General features: G+C 35.2%; 1 protein-coding gene across 7 annotated transcripts in view; it reads left to right on the plus strand.

The window, feature by feature from the left end:
- The window catches only part of AP3B1 (adaptor related protein complex 3 subunit beta 1), a 269,274-nt gene that overhangs the window by 183,643 nt on the left and 61,758 nt on the right, over positions 1 to 23,873 (plus strand). For 5 of the 7 annotated variants that reach the window (XR_004268935.1, XM_032277581.1, XM_032277584.1 and 2 more), the window contains exon 22: positions 1,962 to 2,068. Coding sequence is in view for 6 of the 7 variants with exons in the window: in XM_032277581.1 (XP_032133472.1) it covers positions 1,962 to 2,068 (107 nt within the window). In the remaining variant the exon portion in view is untranslated. Of the gene's footprint in view, positions 1 to 1,961; positions 2,069 to 3,752; positions 5,163 to 23,873 lie in introns of those variants that run through there. The other 2 variants (XM_032277599.1, XM_032277588.1) reach the window with 2 other exon arrangements.

Raw genomic sequence — 23,873 nt, forward strand, 5'->3', positions numbered from 1 at the left:
CTGTGCTTCAGCCATATTAAGTGAGCATGGGAGAGACCAAGAACTCCACTTCTTCCTCATCCAGCCTCCTCACTGCTTTTTCTGTTACATATGTTGAATATTTTATTTAATGTTTCTTTTGAAAGTTTTCTTCTTTGGCCATATCATTTATGGGCTGCATTACTTTTTTTTTTTTCCCAAATATGTGTGTCTTTTTTTCTTAATTAGGTTTTATTACTTGAGGGCCTTGAACTTTTTTGTCTCTCACTTGCTACCTTGCAGAAGAAATATTTATTGTTAACTTTATGAATTAATATTTTTTCTACCTTGTTCATTGGATATTGTGAGACTAAAATGAGAAAAAGATGCTTTGAAAAGTAATGTCACAGCTGGGCATCGTGGTTCACGCCTTCAATCCCAGCAGTTTGGGAGGCCGAGGTAAGAGGATTGCTTGAGCCTAGGAGTTAGAGAACAGCCTGGGCAACATGGGGAGACCCCATTTCTCCAAAAAAAAAAAAGAAAGCTGGATGTGGTGGCATGCACCTACTCAGGAGGCTGAGGTAGGAGGATTGCTTGGGCCCGGGAAGGGATTGCACCACTTTACTCCAGCCTGGGCAACAGAGCAAGACCCTATCTCCAAAAATAAAAGTAAAAAAGAAAGTAATGTCAAATTAAGTAAATGTTATTCCCTTTAGAATATTATTCTGGATTGAGAATTTGTTGGAAGCTAAAACTTTTTCCACATTTTAATGTATTTTATTCAAATGGTTGAGAAGCACTAAAAGTTAATGTTACTGTCTGTTCACACAGACTAGCAGAAATGCAAACATGTAAAGACACAAATTTGTATTACATGAAAGTAGAGTTATAGGAGTTTGTCCAAATATCTATGGAATAAAGAAGGCACATATAAGCTGTTTGCAGGTGAGCCAAAGAGTGCTTATATTTTAAAGAGTAGCTTGCCAGATCGAAGCTGCAAGATGAACAAGGCAGAGAAATACTTTCTAGGCAAACAGAGTAGAATATAAAAGTCTCCAAGACATAGAACAAGATCTTGGGAACTATTATCCCATAGAGCTAGCGCATACCAGTGCTGAAATTGGAGATAAGCTGGACCTGAATAGTCTAGTACGATGGCCACAAACCACATGTAATTATTTAAATTAATCAAAATTTAAAATGTTTTTATATAGTCACACTAGCCACATTTCAAGAGCACATTAGGCACATGTGGCTAGTGGCCACTGTATTAGATGTAGAACATTTCCATTATCATAGGAAGTGCTATCAGACAGGGCTGAGGTAGACCATAGAGGACTTTGTGAACTTAATAGAGAAGTTGGGCTTTTATCTTGTAGGCAGTTCTGAGCCTTTGAAGAGCCTTAAGCAGGGAAGTAACATGATCAGACTTGCATTTTTAGAAGACTTCCAAACGTATAGGTATCAGTTCTCAAGTATATAGCAGTTTTAAAATGAGTCATACATTTCTATCTAGCACATAGCTTTTCCTGAAAAAGTATAATTACAGGAGAATTACATAGCCTGCCCCCAAATTAGAGTGGAGAATAGATACAGGATTTAAATATTCTTGCAAGACTTCTAAATCCACTGGAGAATTCTCTTGGATGCTACTGGTATTCTTATAATAGTCTGGAAAAAAAATATTTCTTTACTTTTATCTTTTAGTGAAATTATTGGGTGATAAATGTTAGTGATAATGTGATAAAAATTTTCACAAACTGTTACTGAAGATATTTATATCCTTATTTGGTTATAGGATTTACTATTATGTTATGAAAGCTAAGACTAATAACTGCCATGACTTGATAATAACTTGACTAAATCAAGATGTTAAATAGAATTGTCATACGTTTATTAATCAAAGTAATTTAATTAGATTTACTAACAAAATAAAAATGTTGCTTTTAATAATTTGAATTAAATTTTCATGCACATTTGCTAATTTGGGCCGTTTCTTACAGTTAACCCAGTATCCACTCCAGTTGCACTTCCCCCACCAGCTCTTTCTCCAAGTTTGATGGCTGATCTAGAAGGTTTAAACTTGTCAACTTCCTCGTCAGTCATCAGTGTAAGTTATTTTTAAAATACACCAGCTCAGTTTTCTTATCTTGCTATTGTATCTGTTTTATTAAAATGTAAATAATTGGATTGTTAGTTTTGAACAGATTCTTCTCTAAGAACAATTCTAATTCAGCTAAGACCTTTTAATTTTTTAAGTAATTTACTCAAACAATCATCTTCTCATTTTTTTCCCTTGTGATCCACACTGAATTATCATCTATATGTTCTTCTCTGGTATTGTTATATATCTGTGACATACAAAGGTTGTTCACCACATTGACATATAGTACATGTAACTGAACTGTGCCATAAAAAGTTATCTACATTAACAGACTTTCATTTTCGTAAACATTTTATTCCTACCACACTATTTTTTCATAGGCTGTTAAAAATTAATGACTGTTTTTATTTAAAAGTTCAAGATTGTTTTTCTCTTTGTCTTATTTTTGTACATTTATTTACATGTGTTTGTGTCTTTAAAATAATTCTTTAATGTTATAGAATGTGATGTGAAGTGAGGCTAGAAACCTACCTGTCACAAAATAATGTAAAAACCATCAACTTATCATGGTATTTGAAGCTGCAATAACTTTTTATTGTGTTAGCATATTATATCCACTAACCTTTCACTCTAAATCAAGCATGCTGCCTAAGATGTGTAATCTGTTGATATGCTTGACCTCCTGTTAATTTGTTGTCAGAAATCTGACAGGCTAAGAGACAGAATAGTAAGCTTTGGTGGGCACAGGTACCTTCATAGATCTGGTTCTCAGGGCTGGCAGGGTACTACAGGCTATATAACTGATCATTTGAGCTACCAGGGAGCATAGAGCTGCTTCTGCCAAAAGTGGCAGAAAGGAGTGCCTAATTCTTGTGTATTATTACAGAAAAAAATTCCCTCCTTCAAAGCAAACGTGGTATCAGGGCTATACAGTGAAATACTAAAAAGAGCTATCTGCATTAATGTTCAATACTAGTCAGCTCACTTAGAAAGTATGGGTGAAAGTATTAAGCTACAGTGTTCTCTTTAAGCATAGAATGCAATTATCTCTTAACCACTCAGAAATGAGTAAGAATTGTATTTGCAATTTTAATTTGCCCTTGTTTCTAAAAGGAAAAGGCACATTAAAAGATATGAGGGGAAAGCATTGAAAATAAGCAGTTAAGTCTTCATTTATTCAGGTAATAAATATTTATTGAGCATTTGTGGTAGGCTCTGAAGAAAAAGTGTTAATCAAAAAATCTATAGTGAAGCAGTTAGTTCCTTGAGTGGAACAGGAGGCCCCTAAAACCTTGGTTGGTTGTAAGTTAGTAAATAAATAATAACTTGGGCTGTGATATCAGATGTCCAGGGTGTAAACCCCTGCTTTGCCACTTAATAGCCATGTGACTGTAGGCAAATTGGTACTCTTCCACCTCATTTTCCTATGAGAATAATATCTACCTCATAGGATTGTTATGAGATTAATGAAATAATATATGCAAAGCTCTTAGAACAGTGACTGGCACATTGTCATCACTCAGTAAATATTAACAAATATTCTCCAAAGTGATATGATATGTGATAATGGACCCTGAGTAGACTCTTCTACTTTATTAACTCTAAGAAGAAAGCAGTTGAGATTTGAAAAGCTTGTAGTAAATATTCGTTCATCACAAAGTAATTGACAGACTCACCCTTTTATACTAAGGAAAATATTTATTGAGATGGTCTCTTCAAGGGAAAGAAAAGCACTCCATCCAAAGTTGGGCAAAAAATGACCGCCAGTTGACATGACTGAGTGAAGCAGGACCACAACACTCATCTCCAAAACGATCAAACACGTAGTGCTAAAAAGAATGGCATCCAGAAGTTCACCAGCAACAACAAAATAAGGACAGGAATAGAACCTTAAACAAAGAAAATGCTAGAACTTTGAAAATTGGAACCTGCAGAAATAAACTGAATATTATGGTGCAGAATGGCATGGGTCCTAATAGCACATCCAGCCCTCATAACAGTACTGAGAAAAGAAGATGAATCAACCAGAGTTTAAGCTTCCTCATTGTGGGTCTGAATTTGGAAAGAAGTAGGTGGAAGACATCAGAGGAAAATAAAGAAAAACCCTCAAGAACTACGACTCCCATATACTGCTGTGATATCTCAACAAATCTAGGAGTTTTTTGGATCCTGAAATGAAGTTCATAGATGATAGAGTACATCTATAGTAATGTTAAAGTCAACATGTTATCCTAGTTGAATAGAAAAAATAAAAGCAATATATAATAAACTAATATTTTCAATCATCTGCAAATGCTTGACCATGACTACACTAGAAGTAGTAGTTAAATGATGCTGGCACTCATATAGAACTCATGAATGTGAGAGCTACGTGTGCAGACTGATACTGGTGTGTTATGTGGCAACTCAAATCTATGGGTTGTGGTATTACCATCAGTGACATAATTTTCCAAACACTGAATAGTTTTTCTGCACCAAAGTAATTGCATTCCCAGAAAACAGCCTTTTAAAATGTTGCCAAAGGCAAAAAACTTTGTATTTTATATGAAATATTCTAGGATCAAGTAATTTTAAGCATGTTTTCAACTCACGAATGTCTAACAAGACATTTGAATGTTAATAGTTTCATTTTTTCATGGTAGGAAACAGAGCTTTTGTGAGGGACATGGTACAGTCTGTATCTCCGGGATCTGCCCTATTCATTACAGAACATCTAGGTTTCCTGGCCTTCACTCCTTAAAGCTTGTGTGGCATCCTTTGCTGTCCCTCCCTCCAATCGTGTTCTAGCTGCAAACGTGAAAGCATTATGTAGTGGTGAAAAGCACAGGCTCTTGATTTAGACCACCTGTGTTCAAATCAGAGTTCTGTACTTTACAAATTAGAGATGTTGGCAAGTCATTTTACCTCTCAGTTCTCAGTGCCTTCATTTTTTTCTTCTGTGAAATAAAATGATCATGCTACCTACCTCATAGAGTTGTTGTTTGTATTAAATGATTAACAAACATGAAATGTTTATAACCGTCCCTGTTACGTAGTAATAACTAAATATTTCCTGTTATCATTTTCATTACATGTACATCATTAGCGCAACTTTATAAAGGAAATGAAAATTGTTTTCTTCTTACTATTAAAGCTGTACATAGATACACTGAAACATGAAAACAACTATGGATTCTACTTTAAAGAAAAAAGAGTGGGGATACTGCTGATTGTTGAAACCAATGAAAGGGTGATTCAAAATACTAGAATCAGTAGCTATAAAAATTGCAGTCATATAATTGAGTATAAATGATAAAAATAACAAACCAAAACTAGAAGATGGGGAAAGATGACAGGATGCATGGTAATTATTTTAATTTTTCAATATAGGAAAACAGTAATATGCAAAATTGAAACCACTTTTGTTTTTGTTTTTAATGACATGCAAACCTCTTAATGATTTGTATACACTCAAAGAACATTTATCTGATGTTTTGGAGGGCTTTTTATTTTTTGGTTTTAATTCCATTTCTTTTTCTTCAAAGTAAGATTATAGTCCCATTCTAAAGGAAAATGTGTCTGTTTATTTATCTGTCTGTCAGTGGTTACAGAAATGTCATGTTCACCATGGTTGACAGTTACTTTAGGTGGCATGGTTTGGGAATGACTTGTTGATTGTTTTGGTATTTTTCTGTAATGTTTAAATGTTTTATAATATTTTACAATAAATAATTTTTAAAACAAATTATTACTATAAAAATGGGTAAAAGGACAAAACCAGGAAAAACTAATTTATGATATTACAAGTCAGAATAATGATTAATCTTAGAATTAGTGCTTATAAGGAAATACAAGAGTAGCTTCTGGGGTGCTGATAATGTTCTGTCTTTTGATCTGGAGGCTGTTACATGGGTATATTCAGTTTATGAAAAAATCATTGAACTTTGTGCTTAAGATAGGTGTCTTATGTATGTTGTTCTTCAGTAAAACATTTTTAAGTGGACAGATGATGTAAACACATTATTCACAGAAGAGGAAATATAGATGATAATATGTGAAAAAGGTTCAGTGGTAGTAATGAATAAATGTAGATTTAACGAACTGTCTTGCCTGTAACATTAGCAAAAATTACAAAAACCAACATCTGTTGTTGCTGAGGTATGCAGTGAAGCAGGCATTATACACTACTCCAATGGTAAAAGTATAAATTAGTACATCATTCTGGATTGGCAGTTGGGCCATTAGTATAAAGAGCCATCAAAATATGTATACCTCTTGACCAGGTAGTCTCATGTCTAGATTCTTCTTCTAAGGAAATAATTAGAATTACAAAGATTTATACGCATGGTTGTTTATAACCTAATTGTCTAGTGATAGTAGTGATGGTTACAAAAAGTATGGCAAAAACAATTTAAGGAATATTGTATAATTATTAAGATGTTTTTATTACATATTTTAATAAGATAAAATATGGTATACTCAAAAGTGGAAAAAGGGATACAAAATATTATGTATATTATCTCAATTTTGTAAAATTGTGCAATTGTACTGTTTTTGAATACAGGGAAATTGAAAGAGTAGAAAAAACTGCATCATAATTTTAAGAGCTGTTCCAAATGATGAGATTATGTATGCTTTATATTTAATTTTCTTATATATATTTTTAATTATTGTCCAGATTTTCTCTAATCAAGATATAATACATCTACTACCCAAAAAGCCATACTTTTAAAATAGAAATGGAAAGCACATATATGAATGACGAGGATTCCTTTTTATTTGTTTGGGTCTTTTTCCTTTTCCTTTTCCTTTTCCCTTTCCTTTTCTCTTTTTCCTTTCTTTTCTTTTTTCTTTTTTTTGACAGGGTCTGGCTCTGTCACCCAGGCTGGAGTACAGTGGTGCCATCTTGGCTCACTGCAACCTCTGCTTCCTGGGTTCAAGCCATCCTCCTACCTCAGTCTCCTAAGTAGCTAGGATTACAGCTGCCTGCCACCACACCCTAATTTTTATATTTTTGTTGGTAGAAATAGCTAGTTTTGTTGGCTAATTTTTTTCATTTTTGTTGGTAGAGATGGGGTTTCACCATGTTGCCCAGGCTGGTCTGAAGCTCCTCAGCTCAAGTGAGCCACTGCACTCGGCCAGATTTCTTTTTATTGACCCATCTGATATCTGTCTTTCTAGATCACCACTACTAACTAGTTGGTGATATTGAACAAATTCTTTGTTTTTTTTTTTCAATTATGAAATGATAGGAAGGCAGATTTCCATGTTTCCTTTTAACTCTGATATACTATGTGTATATGAACCTAAGATGAAATTTCAAAGTAATGAAAATAATTTCACTGGGATGATTTGAATAAGTTTGTTAAAATAAAGAGGTGAAACTTTTTAGTTTATATGATGACTTTCTAGTCCATCCATAATTTTTATTTATTCTATTAAATGTTATTTGTTTTCCTTGTATATATTAGATCCTTTTCAGTTAACAAAATATTTACAACAAAACCCAAAGAAAAATTGCTTTTTCACACCAAGTATTTTTCTAATTATAAAAGTCACTATTTGTTCCTATCTTTTGAATTATATATTTGGAATATAGTGATTTAAAAAAAATAATGCCTGACAAATATTATCATTATAAGGAAAGGCTTTTGTGTTTTAAACTCTTTGATAAATATTATGTATAAACACAGCATCTTGCAGTTTTGCCAGAGGCTGGCCATTGGCCCACAGATAGCTCCATTGAGGGAACATTTTAGTTCCTGCTGTAGTATTTCAGTGAACAAACTGGTTAACTTAGTGAATTTTTTTTTTTACTGGAATATTATTAGGTCATCAGTTTAAATCAAGCCCTGCAAACATATGAACATTAGTCCTTAAAATGTTAGGCTTCTTGCAGGGATGAAAAAAGAATGGAGGAAAAAGACAATTTTGTGTATAAGAATAAATGTGAAATGAGAATAACTTGTTCACCTCTGGTATTAGACATCTTGAGTGAAACAAATCTGTTGTGCTTTAAATTACTTTGTATATTTACGTAACAAAAATATTAAAGTGAATAAAACAGTTAAAGTTATCTACTTTAGTGTATGTTCTGCTTTAACTGGTGAACTTCGGCATGAAACCTTGACTCATCCTTTGCATTTTTTGTTTCTTCTCAAACTAGTTGTGTAAGAAAGTATATTAATTTATTCACTTACTATTTAAGATTATGTTTCTACGGAAAAATCAGAGTCTGACCTTCCTAGGTTAAAAGGTTCCCAGGGCAATCCCCAAATACCATAATACCGAAATGGAGGTATAGTATCTATGGTTAATACCTAATCACAAGTCAGAGGGTTTCTGTGGAAATACACGTTTAGAGTTCCACCTTAAAATGCTAAGAACTCATTTAGAAAGACAAAGTTAAGTAACATTTGTGAAATGCATTGAATCTGCAGCCTGAAGATCTGGTTTTTCACCCTTGACTGAGCAGTGTTTATTATCATTGTGACTTTGAGCAATTCTTTGACTTGTGTAAAGTTCAGTTTTCGAATTTACAAAATGGAGCTAATACTTTTCCTAAACACCTAATTGTTTTTTAATGAAAATCAAATGAAATAATGATTCTGAAAATGTTTGAATTCTACTCTATAGCTGTAAACCTCGAAATCTAGTCCTATGGCCCTGGAACAAGTGTGGTAGTGATTTGGCAACAGGTTATAGATTCAGATTTGAGGATCTCAGCCTGGGTAATGGGGTAAGGGAGGACTGATTTAGTCAAAATTGGGATTGACAGGGTAGAGAGGCTCCAAGGCCTTTATGGTCAGTAATGACATAGGGTTGATGTCACCTATTCCATTTCTTTCCCTTCCTCCAGCCATCAAAGTAGATACTGGAACTATGCAGGAAAAGTGACACAGTGAAACAAAAACATAAGGTCTTCAGGCAGCACCAGGATCTGCAGAATCAGGGACTGAAAAACCCCTTAATGTACAGAAAGGATTCTTGCTTAGTCTGCACAGCAAAGTTGGCCATTTTTGTACTGAGCATATCTACGTCAGGCAGGAGTCACTGCATGCCAGTGCTGAAAGTTTGTTATGGGATTACAGTAAATTCTTTGTTAAAGAATTCATACTAAAAGTAAATTTAGTTTGCTCTACAATGTTTGGGATTGATTCCATAATTTTTCTCTTCCTCAGAACTTTTAAAAAAAAAAGAAAATTAAATTTCAGTGTCTCACTGAGTTAAGGAACAAACTATGAATAGTTATATTTCTAAAGTAATGTAAAAGGAGCAGTAAGTGGTACACATCATTCCTTAATGACAAACTTTGTTTCCTGTATACCTCTGTAATACAACTAGAGATAGTGTTACAGTAATTCACACTTCCTATAAAATAATGAAGTAATGTTATGAAAAATAGGCTCAGCAGGAATTTGCACAGCTTGCATCCAAGTATGTCTCTTCCCTGTGTCCTATTCTGTGCTGAAGAAGACATTAGCATGCCATGAACTGAAGCCAAAATATCAGCAGGTTAAGCTATCTCTCATCTTGTTCTGTGTCTTCTCTTCTTTAAGGTGAGGGAATTGGTGTTTGGATAATGCTCCCAAGTGTAGCAATAATAACTCAACATCTGAATCAACATCTATGGCTTTTCCCTAAATCCTGATCTTAGAGCAATTCCATTTGTATTTTGAAATGATCAGGCTATCCATTACTCCAACTGAAAACTTACTTGCCTGATATTTCACCAGTTCTGCTCACAAGTGTATCAGAGAGAGACAGTTAAAGTGGTGAAAAGTAGGCATCTCTAAAAGTTAAAAAGTTTTAACAGTGTGTTTGCAAAAAAAAATGGAGGCATACCTAGTGGGCATGCATATTGATACTTCAGAGAGTAATTTGAAATATTTACTCAGTATTCTTTGTGACTCAGTAATCCATGTGGCTACATATGAAAGCATGCAAGAATGTTCACTGACACATTATAAGGGCAAAAAAATAAAAATTGGAAACTACATCTATCATTAGAACAGATACATAATTATGGCTTGCATATAAAATGGAATACTGTGCCAGTTGTTAAAATGAATGAACTGGAAATACATGTTAAACATAGACAAATCTCAAAAATAGTAGTAAGAAATGTTACAGGCTGGGCACAGTGGATCACACCTCTAATCAGAGCACTTTGGGAGGCTGAGGCGGATGGATTGCTTGAGGCCAGGAGTTCCAGACCAGCCTGGTCAACATGACAAAAGCCCATCTATTCAAAAAATACAAAAATTGGTGAGGCATGGTGGCATGCACCTGTGGTTCCAGCTACTCGAGAGGCTCAGGTGGGAGGATCACTTGAACCTAGGAGGCTGAGGTTGTCAAGAGCCAGGATTACACCACTGCACTCCAGCCTGGGTAACAGAGTGAGACCTGTCTCAAAAATAGATAGATAGATAGATAGATAGATAGATAGATAGATAGATAGATCGTAGATAGATGATAGATAGATAGATAGATAGATAGATAGATGGAAAGGAACATTACAGAAGAATACATGTAGTAGGAAGTCATTTGTAGAAAGCATAAAAGTATGTAGAATTACTTGATTGATGCATACACATGTGGAAAATGTTTAAAACCATACTTCCAACTGGTAAACACCAAATACAAATACTTGTTACCTCTGATGCCAAAAGCAAAGAGGAATGCAATCTGGGAGGGATATACGTGGGATTGACATTCAGATTTTTAAAGTTTTACTTATGATGCTCAATGATGGAGGCATGTTTTTGTTGTTGTTGTTTTAATCTATTCTTTATACTTCTTTGCCTGAATTAGTTTTTATATGGGTTGTCCTAAATGTGAGCTACATTACATATAAACGAAAATCCAAAGTATAACTAAAACTATCAATAGTATACTTAATACTTGAGTCCAGGTTTTATGCTTCCAAATTCCATTCCTTTCTTCCATATCTTTCTGCTTTCCTTTAGAATTAAATACTAAATCAATCTGTGTATATACCATATGTGGTAAACCCCTTAAAATTATTTAATTAATACATTTGTGTGTTCTGTAAAATCTTATTTACTCCATGGTAGGTCTTTTCCTTCCTAGATGGTGCAAACTTAGTCCATCCTTCATTCTGTGCTTAATTTTCTTAAATTCTCGATTAGAGTTCAAATTAATGAGGGTTCTATTTCAGTAAAATTCTTTTGTAAAAAAGAAAATGTCTTAAGATTCCTGTTTCAAGGAATTATATAATAAAATTATAGTAAAATAGAAATATTTCAACCCTTTAGATTTTATTTCAAAAAAATTTTTTTTAACTTATATTAGCCATCTAGTTGATTGTGGTACCTTTTAAAAAAAAATCAGTAAGAAGAACTGATGATATTCTAACATGATTTTAAAGCAAGATTTGCCTTTGACAAACCCAGACACAGATGATCCAGCTTTCAAACAGTGAAATACTGGCTGTATTACTTACCACTTGTATTTTGCAATGTATTCATGGATATGGCCAATAAAAATTTCCGGCACCTAAGAGCTTTCATATCTGAAATTCGTAAGGCAGGTAACAACACATGTTCCCTTAACATTTATGTTGTTCTTAGATATCAGTGAGATTCTCTAGATGTTTGCATTCTAACATACATGCAGAATGAAAGACTTTATTATAGCTTAATTCTACTTACTTGAAAGATAGCTTTACTGAACACAATATGACTAAGTCACTGTGCTAGGAATTACAGATAATAGGTTAATGAAACATAGTCCCTTCCTAAAGGAGCTCACAGTTTAGTGAATGAAGCAGACTACAGACTACTATTATAGGAGTACAGAGAAGAGAGCTTGTAATTCTGAAAAGAGTGGCTATCAATATGGACTTGGATAGTGGTATTTGTGTTGGGTCTTAGAGAATGATTGAGTTTACCAACAGGGAAGAAGAGAAGATGCGTATTTCAGCATAGGGCATGGCCAGATGAAAGAGAAAAAAATAAAATGCATATTACAGTTTTGAGAAATTCTGTAGCTAGATATAGCTAGTGTACAAAATGTGTATATTGGGGGAGAGAGAATTAGCTGCTGATTGAAAGCCATATTGTGAAACAGTTTGAAAGGAGTTCTGACGATTTTAGAGCAGGTCATTGATAATGATCAGATCTTTGTTTTATGAAGTTACGTGAAAGATTAATTGGATAGGAAGAGAACAAAGGAAGAATTTGGTGATTTTTAGATAGATAACTGCGATTTCTGCTGGACTGATTATCCGGATAGTGGTACCCAGTTAACCAAGATAGAAAGTAAGGAGGAGGAAAGGACAATGACTTTGAAATGTTGTTTGGAATTTGTTATTCTGAGGTGCTTTTGGAGCATCAGATTAGAAATGTGGACAATAAGAAGGTAAAAATCCATTCTGGATTTCAGTGAAAAATTAGGGCCAACTAATTAGAATACAAGCATGTGTACACATGTGGGCATACACACATGTCATAAAGCCATCAGGTTATGGATAATAGTTTAAGGTAGGGGAACAGAAGGGAAACCTTGTGGGTGAGAAGAGACAACTGAAGGTAGAATCCTAGGAATCATGCCTTAGGAGACAACAAAGAAAAACACCAAGTAAAAGGAGGTGACAGAAGGAGGTGTGTCAGAGCATGTTCTCAGGAAACTCACAGGTTACTGAGGGAAATAGACAAATCATTAATGTAGTAAGTGCTGAACTCTAGAGACAAATACACCAAGTGCTCCTGGGTGACAAAGATATCTTAGAAAATATGTACATATGTAACCTTGGAACTGAGTCTGGAAGAAAGAATTTGTCGAGATGGCTGGAGTAGAAGAATGGCGTTCCTGGCAGAGGAAGAGTATATATACCTGAGGGCTTGGGATATGAAAGAACTGGAGTATTGCTGAAACAGGAGTTCATTGTAGGGCTTAAGTGTAGCATGTGTAAGTTAGAATAACCAGGTCTGATATTGGAGAAGTATGTTGGTGACACACTGTCATGGGAAAATTGTAGTCATGATTCCTTGTTTTCCAATCTTTTTGTCTCCTGGTACATGTAGAAAAGTGGTAGTACCTGTAGTGCATTTTAGGGTAAACAGAGAATGTTGAAGGAGGTTGGAGGCACCCAGTCTAGGAGCTCTAGCTACCACAGGCCCCACTTGGCCTTGGGGATTCACTGGGGGCAGTATCACAGCACACGTCTAACCCATTTGTGGAAAATTAGTGAGGGAGCTCTGACTTAGCTACCAGAAAGATAACAGATTTTATCCTTATGGATCACAAACCCTAAGTGGAATTTAGTTTGGGATGGTACAGGAAGGCTCATTAAGAAAAGTGATCATTTCAAAATGCAAAGGTCATATACTGAGGAATAGTAAGGAATTTCAAGAACAATCCATGAAACAAACAAACAGAAAAATGCCTAATTTGTTGTTATATGCCACTTGGAGGCACCCAAACTCAAGGTTAAAGGCACAGTCCTCCAGACTAAGTTGGCCCAAGATTTCTGACACCAACTGTAACTTTATGGGTTTCCCAAAACCACTCTCCAGTTCAACAGTTGTCTAGAACAACTCAGAGAACTCAGGAAAGCACTATGCTTAGGATTCTAGTTTTAGCAAAATGATACAAATTAGAACCCGCCGAAGACTCACCTAGGGCAGATTCTGGGAGGGTTCCAAATGTGAAACTCTCGTGTTACCCTACTGGCATGAAAATCTGGCAGTGTGCATGGAGTATTGCCAGCCAGGGAAGCTCACTGAACCTTGACATCCAGAGTTTTTATTGAGGCTTCATCATATAGCCATGATTGTTTGAACTCTTGCCATGTAGTTGAACTCAGTCTCCAGCCCTTTTCTCTCTCTGGAGGTCAGGCTGATACTAAGTGGCCCAAAGCCCCAACACACTAATCACATCGTTGATCTTTCTGGCTTGGCCAGCCCTATCCTGAGTTATCTCCTTAGCATAAGCTATCTGAGGGCCCTTGGGCCCTTGGGTCACTGAGGGTCGTAAGTCACCTCAGGGCCATAAATTATCAGATGTGGTCCCAAAGGGCCCACCATGAATAGCAAAGACACTTTTATCGCTGGGGAAATTCCAAGGGTTAGAAAAGGTGGCTTCTCAAGAGCTAAGAGAGAGTCCTAAGCTCTCTTTAGGTGAGGCCAAATTCCTTACTACACATATATAAATAAATAAGTATTTATTCAGACCAGAATATGAAGCCATGGATAGTGGTGAACAAGATGGGCAAGCTTCTTGCCCTGAGAAAATTTATAATTGACTGGGAAAATAAAGAAAAATCACCTCAAAGTATGTAATTTCATACTTTGCTCTCATTTTTGTAACATAGTTTTGCCCATTTGGAAATATCTGTAGATACAATTTGTCTTTATGTGTCATTATTCCTCTGATTATGAACATAAATACTATTATTTTATATTTGCTAAACACATTTCTATCTTTTTTCCTCTGTATCATTATAACTTAAAACCTAAAAGATTTACTTTCAATATTTGACACAGTTTAAGATTTAGATTCCTGAACTACTTTTCTCCTTTGGCAAGAAGTAGAAGGATGATTTTCATAGTCTGTGCTCTTTGCTGTTTGCTTTTCTTCAATTGGCATTGAGGACCATCACTTTGTCACTTGATGATGGTGCCAGGGTGAAGCTAGCCTGGAATATTAGTAGCTAGCATGGAATTTCCTGTGACCAGCAAAAAGATGACATTAAGTTTGGCAGCATGACCAAGAAACCCTGTACTCATGCCCCCAGCTCCCTGTGGATTTACAGGCTGAAGGATACGAAAAAGCCACCCCATTTGTAATCCACTTGAGTTTGGGCAGCCAGAGTCATACAAAGAAAACCCACAAAGCAAATGTAGCTTCTGTTGTTTTTATTATTTGTCCTGTTAGATTTCTTATCTAAGGAATATGGAAAATTGGCTAGCAAGTAGACTTGGGAATTTTTGATGTTGTTGAAAATTGGCGGCTGATGGTGTTACAACTCTCCATGAGTTAATGATAAGTCCCTGACCCAGTTTGTGTTGTAGGAACTCAATTGGGAAACAAAGAAGACTCTTACCAGGCCTTTTTTTTTTTTTGGTGTGGAGGTTACCGTGTTGGTTTTAAGATAAGAAGAAGAAAAAAACAAACCATAATTCGTGAAGAAGTATCTGATTCACTCCATCTGAAATCTACTAAAACAGTATTTGGAATTATTAAGATAATTATACATTATAATAATAACTATTGTGATTGAAGTTAGTTGCATTGTATTTAGGATTTCATTTTCTCTTCTGTAGTCTTATCTTAAATATATACTCCTCAACCACTCCCATACAAGTTCTACTCACTCTCTTTTAATTGATTTTAGTTTTGTTTTCCAATCTGTCTTAAGCCGAGTGCTAGATTTTTTTCAAGTGGTGGGAAAGGAGAGATTGCTTTGAGGGACATCTTTGTTGAATATGTACATTTACTAAGTTAAATGCCAGACACTTCATGAATATGTGGTCTCATTCAAAAAATGATAATATACCATGAAGGTTTTCTAATATAGTAGAAGAACTATCTTTGAATTTTTTTTTTTTCACACTTTATAAAGTTAAGGTATATTCAGGCCCCAGGCTAAGAGACAAGTCCAGCTAAGATCAAATTCCTTTGGGTTTAGAAGAGGAAGAAATTGTAAGTCAAAATTAAAAATAATTTTGTCATTTTAAATTTAGGAAGTATCCTTTATTTGTTCTGATGAAAATGTCAGTAGTCATGGAACTGTGGTAAAAATAATGAAAAATCACTGGCCTGGGTCTGCTTAAATTGAAAACATTTTTAAATTAAAAAATGTGACAGTATTTTGTGCTTCCATTGCCTAGCCACGTCCCATCTTACTCTTTTATTCAATTCTCCTCTGGGTATGAGGTTGCTTTAATTTTTAAATTAAACCTTAAGGTATGTCATCCTGCTGCTTGATCTTTCTATTTCTATGCTACTTCTGAGGGATTCATAGTTATAACAGACCATTTCCATCTCTCCTTTTCCTAGATTACTAAAAGGAGCTACTTTTTAAAATGAGATTGTTATTAACTTTTAGTTGCAGATTTTTTATTGCAAAATATTTTTAATTGACTTAAGCAAATATGTGCCAGTTTGTCCTAACTGGCGGATAGTACTTATACTGTTGTTAGTATTACAGTAAAATTCCTCTCAATGACAAATCTACTGGATCAGATGCTAATTATAGTTATTAATGAACTAGCAATTGTTTGTGGCAAAAAACCCAGGTCACCCAAAAAAAAGGAAACATGCACACAAATCTGCAAGAAATTGAAGGATTAAAGAGGTTTTGGTAGGTAAAGAAAGCCTTGGGCCTTTTGTCTTCCCTTCCACCTTCTTTATGGTAAGTAGTTCCGGTGGCTGTGAGATCCCTCCTTTCAGAGCTGAGAATTCACTGAAAATCTATCCAATTTTTCCCTAAGATTATGATTTTTAGCTTTTATTTATTATAATTAAATGTACCACAATAGGAAATAAGATGATTTTTTAAATATAAGTTATTTTTAAAATTTAATTTTTTAAAAGATTCATCTTTTCTGGCAGTTTTGTCAGATCTTCGTGAAAATGTATAAATAAATGAGTTTTGAAATTCTGTATTTTAAAAAACAGTTCATAGTCTGAAATTATGCATTTAAAAAAGCTGTTCATAGTCACAAATTTGATGGAACTTTGTGTGACTATGAGTTGCTGTATTTCAAATTTTGTTGCTACTGTTGAATTGTGGTATTGAAATAAAGAATATATTTTTTAAGCTTTATGGTATCTTAGATTATGCATTGGTCAGTCATATATCATATATTATTTAATTACATATCAGCCAAGTTAACTTCTGTTGTCACTGTTCCCCTTAAAAAGAGTGCCAAAGTTTTTTCTGAACACAGGGCAGGGCCTGGTATGGAAATTAATAATTCTTATTCTAATAGTATGAAATCTCTTAACATGAGAAACCTGACCTAAACATGGAAAATGTTGTTATGATTTTTACAAAAACTTTATTTCTCTTCAAAGGAAGAGAAAATGAATTTAACCATAGGGTACATGTCCAATGAACACTAAGAATTTTATTACCAGAGACAGGAGAGTATGGAGTAAAAACAAGTATAGTATATAACTCCAATATCAAAGAAAAGTGAAAACCACTTATCTTAGAATATGTCAGACACATTGTTACTCAAATCATTCAGGGAATTTAATTATATACATATTTTATAAGCTTATCAGTAAGGGTTTTTCCTTAAATTTGCAGCTGTTCTGTTACTGAATTTAAGACCTTTTTCCCTCCAAATGTTAATATGGAAGATGTGTTTCACACTTCTATACAAAAAATAAATACTCCCCCCCAAAAAACAAAACAGAAAATTTCAGCAAATTCCACCTTAAAAGGCATACATACCTTAAATTAAGAGAGATTTAAAAGTGGTACCAGCCAAATGCATGCATCTTGTTTGAATTCTGATTCAGCTCTAAAAAGACATGCACGAAATAGTCAAGGAAATGTGAACGCTGTATTTTAGGTGAAATTAGAGGAATTTTTGTTTCATATCATTTTTAGATGTGATAATATTGTATGCCTTGTTTCAAAAATCTTTATCTGTTACATATACAAACCAAAACATTTATTGATGAAATAATACATGGAATTTGCTTTTAAATAATTCAGAAATTGAGTAAAAATTAAACAAGACTGGCTAAATATTGGTAATTTTGAAATTTAGTGCTCAGTACCTCGTTGTTCATTATATTAGTGTCTCTGCTCTTATATACATTTGAAAGTTTTCATAATGGGTTTTTAAATGCATAATTTCAGAAACTCATTAATTTCCATATTTTTACTGAAGATTTGACATTCATGCTTCATAGAATATGTGACCTACAATATCTTGTAAATATAAACTAGCACATCAAAGTTTAAATTCAGTTCAGGATAGGCCTGGTGTGGTGGCTAACACCTATAATCCCAGCACTTTGGGAGGCCGAGGCGGGTGGATCACGAGGTCAAGAGATTGTAGACCATCCTGGTCAACGTGGTGAAACCCCGTCTCTACTAAAAATACAAAAAAATTAGCTGGGCATGGTGGCACACGCCTGTAGTCCCAGCTACTTATGAGGCTGAGGCAGGAGAATTGAACCCGGGAGGCAGAGGTTGCGGTGAGCCAAGATAGCAGTGAGCCGAGATCATGCCATTGCACTCTAGCCTGAGTAACAAGAGTGAAACTTCATCTCAAAAAAAAAAAAAAGAATTCAGTTCAGGCTGTCATCTATGAAATTAGGGAACAGGAATAGATTATTTCTAAAGTCCCTTCCAAATCTAAGTTTTTAGAAATCTAAAGAAATTAGGAGGAAAGACTTCAAATGGCTTCAGTAAACATTGTCAGCATAGGGGAAGGGTTGCCTTGTCTTTTACATTAGTAATATAGATGTAGTAATATTGGAATCTGAGTTTCTGGAAGATAGGACAGGACCTTTTTTTATCCCCAGTGCTTAATACATAATAGGTGCTCATCAAATGTGTTTTGAATGAATTCATCCTTCCTATTTTCCAGAATCATTAGTATAGAACCCATTAACACTGCTGTCAGTTTAATTCAGAACTCTATTGGGTTTTTTACGTTTATTTAATTTATTTTAAGTTCAAGGTTACATGTGCAGGATGTGCAGGTTTGTTACATAGGTAAATGTGTGCCATGGTGATTTGCTGCAGTATCAACCCATCACCTAGGTATTAAGCCCAGCATGCATTTGCTATTTATCCTGTTACTCTTCCTCTCCTCACTCCCCACAACAGGCCCCAGTGTGTGTTGTTCCCCTCCCTGTGTCCATGTGTTCTCATTGTTCAGCTCCACTTATAAGTGAGAACATGTGGTGTTTGGTTTTCTGTTCCTGTGTTAGTTTGCTGAGGATAATAGCTTTCAGCTCCAGGGATACAATCTTGTTCATTTTTATGGCTGCATAGTATTTCATGGAGTATATGGCCCACATTTTCTTTATCCAGTTCTATCATAGATGGGCATTTGGGTTGATTCTCTGTCTTTGCTATTGTGAATAGTGCCGCAGTGAACGTACGTGTGCATGTATCTTTATAATAGAGTGATTTATATTCCTTTGGGTATATACCCAATAATGGAATTGATGGGTCAAATGGTATTTCTACTTCTAGTTCTTTGAGGAATCACCACATTGTCTTCCACAATAGTTGAACTAATTTACATTTCCACCAACAGTGTAAAAGCATTCCAATTTTCTACATAGCTTCACCAGCATCTGTTGTCTCTTGACTTTTTAATAATTGCCATTCCAACTGGTGTGAGATGGTATCTCATTGTGGTTTTGCTTTGTATTTCTTTAATGATCAGTGATGTTGAGCTTTTTTTCATGTTTTTTGGCCACATAAATGTCTTCTTTTGAGAAGTGTCTATTCATGTCCCTTGCCCACTTTTTAATGGGTTTCTTTTTCTTGTAAATTTGTTTAATTTCCTTTTACATTCTGGATATTAGACATTTGTCAGATAGATAGATTGCAAAAATCTCTCACTCTGTAGGTTGCTTGTTCACTCTGATGATAGTTTCTTTTGCTTTGCAGAAGCTCTTTAGTTAGACCCCATTTGTCAATTTTTGCTTTTGTTGTAGTTGCTTTTGACATTTTCATCATAAAATATCTGCCTGAATGGTATTGCTTAGATTTTCTTCTTGGGTGTTTACAGTTTTGGGTTTTACATTTTAGTCTTTTTTTTTACCTTGAGATGGAGTCTCACTCTGTTGCCCAGGCTGGAGTGCAGTAGTGTGATCTCAGCTCACTGCAACCTCTGCCTCCTCGGTTCAAGCAATTCTACTGCCTCAACCTCCCAAGTATCTGGGATTACAGGTATGCACCACCATACCTGGCTAATTTTTGTATTTTTAGTAGAGACGGGGTTTCACCATGTTGGCCAGACTGATCTCAAACTCCTGACTTCCAGTGATCCACCTGTCTCAGCCTCCCAAAGTGCCGGGATTACCACACCCAGACACATTTAAGTTTTTATTCCATTTTAATTTTGTATAAAATGTAAGGAAGGGGTCCAGTATTAATTTTCTGCATATGGCTAGCCAGTTCTCCCAGCATCGTTTATTAAATAGGGAATCCTTTCCCCATTGCTTGTTTTTGTCAGGTTTGTCAAAGATCAGATGGTTGTAGATGTGTGGTATTATTTCTGAGTTCTCCATTTTGCTCCATTGGTCTATGTGTCTGTTTCTCTACCAGTACCATGTTGTTTGGGTTACTGTAGCCTTGTAGTATAGTTTGAAGTCAGGTAATGTGATACCTCCAGATTTGTTCTTTTTGCTGAGGATTGTCTTGACTATACAGGCTCTTTTTTGGTTCCATATGAATTTTAAAGTAGTTTTTTCTAATTTTGTGAAGAACGTCAATGGTAGTTTAATAGAAATAGAATTGAATCCGTAAATTACTTTTGGCAGTATGGCCATTTTCATGATATTGATTCTTCATATCCATGAGCATGGAATGTTTTTCCATTTGTTTGTGACCTCTCTGATTTCCTTGAGCAGTGGTTTCTAGTTCCCTTGGAGAGGTCCTTCACACTTCCCTTGTTAGCTATATTCCGAGGTATTTTATTCTCTTTGTAGCAATTGTGAATGGAAGTTTTTTCATGATTTGGCTCTCTGCTTGTCTGTCGTTGGTGTATAGGAATGCTTGTGATTCTTGCACATTGATTTTAAAGTTCCTTATCAGCTTAAGAAGTTTTTGAGCTGAGATGATGATTTTCTAGATATAAGATCATCTCATCTGCAAACAGAGGCAGTTTGACTTCCTCTCTTCTTATTTGAATATGCTTTATTTCTTTCTCTTGCCTGATTGACCTGGCCAGGACTTCCAATACTATATTGAATAGAATTGATAAGAGAGGGAATTCTTGTTTTGTGCTGGTTTTCAAGGGGAATGCTCCCAGCTTTTGCCCATTCAGTCTGATAATAGGCAGTGGGTTTGCCATAAATAGCTCTTAATTATTTTGAGGTATGTTTTATCAATACCTAGTTTATTGAGAGTTTTTAACATGAAGGGATATTGAATTTTGTTGAAGGCCTTTTCTGCATCTATTGAGGTAATCATGTGGTTTTTGTCTTTAGTTCTATTTATCTGATGAATTATGTTTATTGATTTGCATATGTTGAACAAGCCATGCATGCTGGGGATGAAGCTGACTTGATCGTGGTGGGTAAGCTTTCTGATGTGCTGCTGGATTTGGTTTGCCAGTATTTTATTGAGGATTTTTGCTTTGACATTCATCAGGGATATTGGCCTGAAGTTTTCTTTTTTTTGTTGTGTCTCTTCCTGGTTTTGTTATCAGGATGCGCCTGGCTTCAAAAATGCGTTTGAAGTCCCTCCTTTTCAATTGTTTGGAATCGTTTCAGAAAAAGGGTATCAGCTCCTCTTTGTATTACTGGTAGAATCCAGATATAAATCCATCTGGTCCTGGGCTTTTTTTTGGTTGGTGGGCAATTTATTACTGCCTCAATTTTAGAACTTGTTGGTCTGTTCAGGGATTCAACTTCTTCTTGGTTCAATCTTGGTAGTGTGTATATATCCAGGAATGTACCCATTTCTTCTAGATTTTCTAGTGTATTTGCATAGAGGTGCTTATAGTGTTCTGTGATGGTTGTTTGTATTTCTATGGAGTCAGTGGTAATATCCCCTTTATCATTTTTTTATTGTATCTATTTGATTCTTCTGTCTTTTCTTCTTTATTGGTCTAGCTAGTGGTTTGTCTCTTTTATTAATTTTTTTTTAGAAAACCAGCTTGTGGATTCACTGATTTTTTTTAAGGGTTTTTTGTGCCTGTCTCTTTCAGTTCCACTCTGATCTGGGTTGTTTCTTGTCCTCTCCTAGGTTTGGGGTTTGTTTACTGTTGGTTCTCTAGTTCTTTTAGTTATGATGTTAGGGTATCAATTTGAGAGCTTTCTAGCTTTTTGATATGGGCATTTAGTGCTATAAATTTCCCTCTTAAAATTACTTTGGCTGCATCCCAGAGATTCTGTTACATTGTCTCTTTGTTCTCATTGGTTTCAAAGAACTTCTTGACTTCTGCCTTAATTTCATTATTTACCCAGGAGTTATTCAGGAGCAGGTTGTTCAATTTCCATGTAGTTGTGTGGTTTTGAGTAAATTTCTTAACCTTGAGTTCTAATTTGATAACTGAGAGACTGTTATGATTTAACCTCTTTTGCATTTGCTGAGGAGTGTTTTACTTCTAATTATGTGATCGATTTTAGAGTAAGTGCCATGTGGCAGTGAGAACAAAGTATAATCTGTTGTTTTTGGGTGGAGTGCTCTGTAACTGTCTATCAGATCCATTTGATCCAGAGCTGAATTCAAGTTCTGAATATTTTTTAAAATTTTCTGTCTCGATGATCTGTCTAATATTGACAGTGGAGTGTTAAAAGTCTCCCACTATTATTGAATGGGAGACTTAAATCTCTTTGTAGGTCTCTAAGAACTTGTTTTATGAATCTGGGTACCTTTGTATTGGGTACATATATATTTAGAATAGTTAGCTCTTCTTGATGAATTGAGCCTTTTACCAGTATGTAATGCCCTTCTTTGTCTTTGTTTATCTTTGTTGGTTTAAAGTCTATTTTGTCAGAAAGTAGATTTCAACCCCTGCTTTTTTCTGCTTTCCATTTGTTTGGTAGAGTTTCCTCCATCCCTTTATTTTGAGCCCATGTGTGTCTTTGCATACAAGATGAGTCTCTTGAATACAGCACACCAGTGGATCTTGACTCCTTATTCCAGCTTGCCATTATATGTCTTTTAATTGGGGCACTTAGCCCATTTACATTTAAGGTTAATATTGTTATATGTGAATTTGATCCTGTCATCATGATGCTAGTTGGTCATTCTGCAGACTTGCTAATATAGTTGCTTCATAGTGTCACTGGTCTGTGTACTTCAGTATGTTTTTGTAGTGACTGGTAACAGTTTTTCCTTTCAATATTTAGTGCTTCCTTCAGGAGCTCTTGCAAAGCAGGCCTGGTGGTGACAAATTCCCTCAGCATTTGCTTGTCTAAAAAGGATTTTATTTCTCCTTTGCTTATGAAGCTTAGTTTGGCCAGATATGAAATTCTGGGTTGGAAATTCTTTAACAATGTTGAATATTGGCCTCCAATCTCCTCTGGCTTGTAGAATTTCTGCTGAGAGGTCTGCTGTCTTAATGGGCTTCCATTTGTAGGTGATCTGGCCTTTCTCTCTGGCTGCCCTTAACACTTTTTCTTTCATTTCAACCTTGGTGAATCTGATGATTATATGTCTTGGGGTCGATCTTCTCATGGAGTATTTTACTGGCATTTTCAGGATTTTTCTGAATTTGAATGTTGGCCTGTCTTGCTAGGCTGAGGAAGTTCTCCTGGATAATAGCCCGAAGTGTGCTTTCCAACTTGGTTCCATTCTCCCCATCTCTTTTAGGTACCCCAATCATTCATAGGTTAGGTCTTTTTACATAATCCCATAATTCTCCGAGGTTTTATTTGGCCCTTTTCATTCATTTTTCTCTAATTCTGTCTGCCTTTCTTATTTCAGCAAGATAGTCTTCAAGCTCTGAAATTCTTTTCTCCAGTTGGTCTGTTTGGCTGTTGATACTTGTGGGTTACATTGTAAAGTTCTCATGTTGTGTTTTTCAGCTCCTTCAGGTCATTTATGTTCCTGTCTAAACTGGTTATTCTGGTTAACAGCTCCTATAGTGTTTTACATGGCTCTTAGCTTCTTTGCATTGGGTTAGAACATGCTTCTTTAGCTCAGCGAAGT

The sequence above is a fragment of the Sapajus apella genome, unplaced genomic scaffold (genome assembly GCF_009761245.1).
Source record: "Sapajus apella isolate SASKATOON/1434 unplaced genomic scaffold, GSC_monkey_1.0 scaffold1, whole genome shotgun sequence".
NCBI lineage: Eukaryota > Metazoa > Chordata > Mammalia > Primates > Cebidae > Sapajus > Sapajus apella.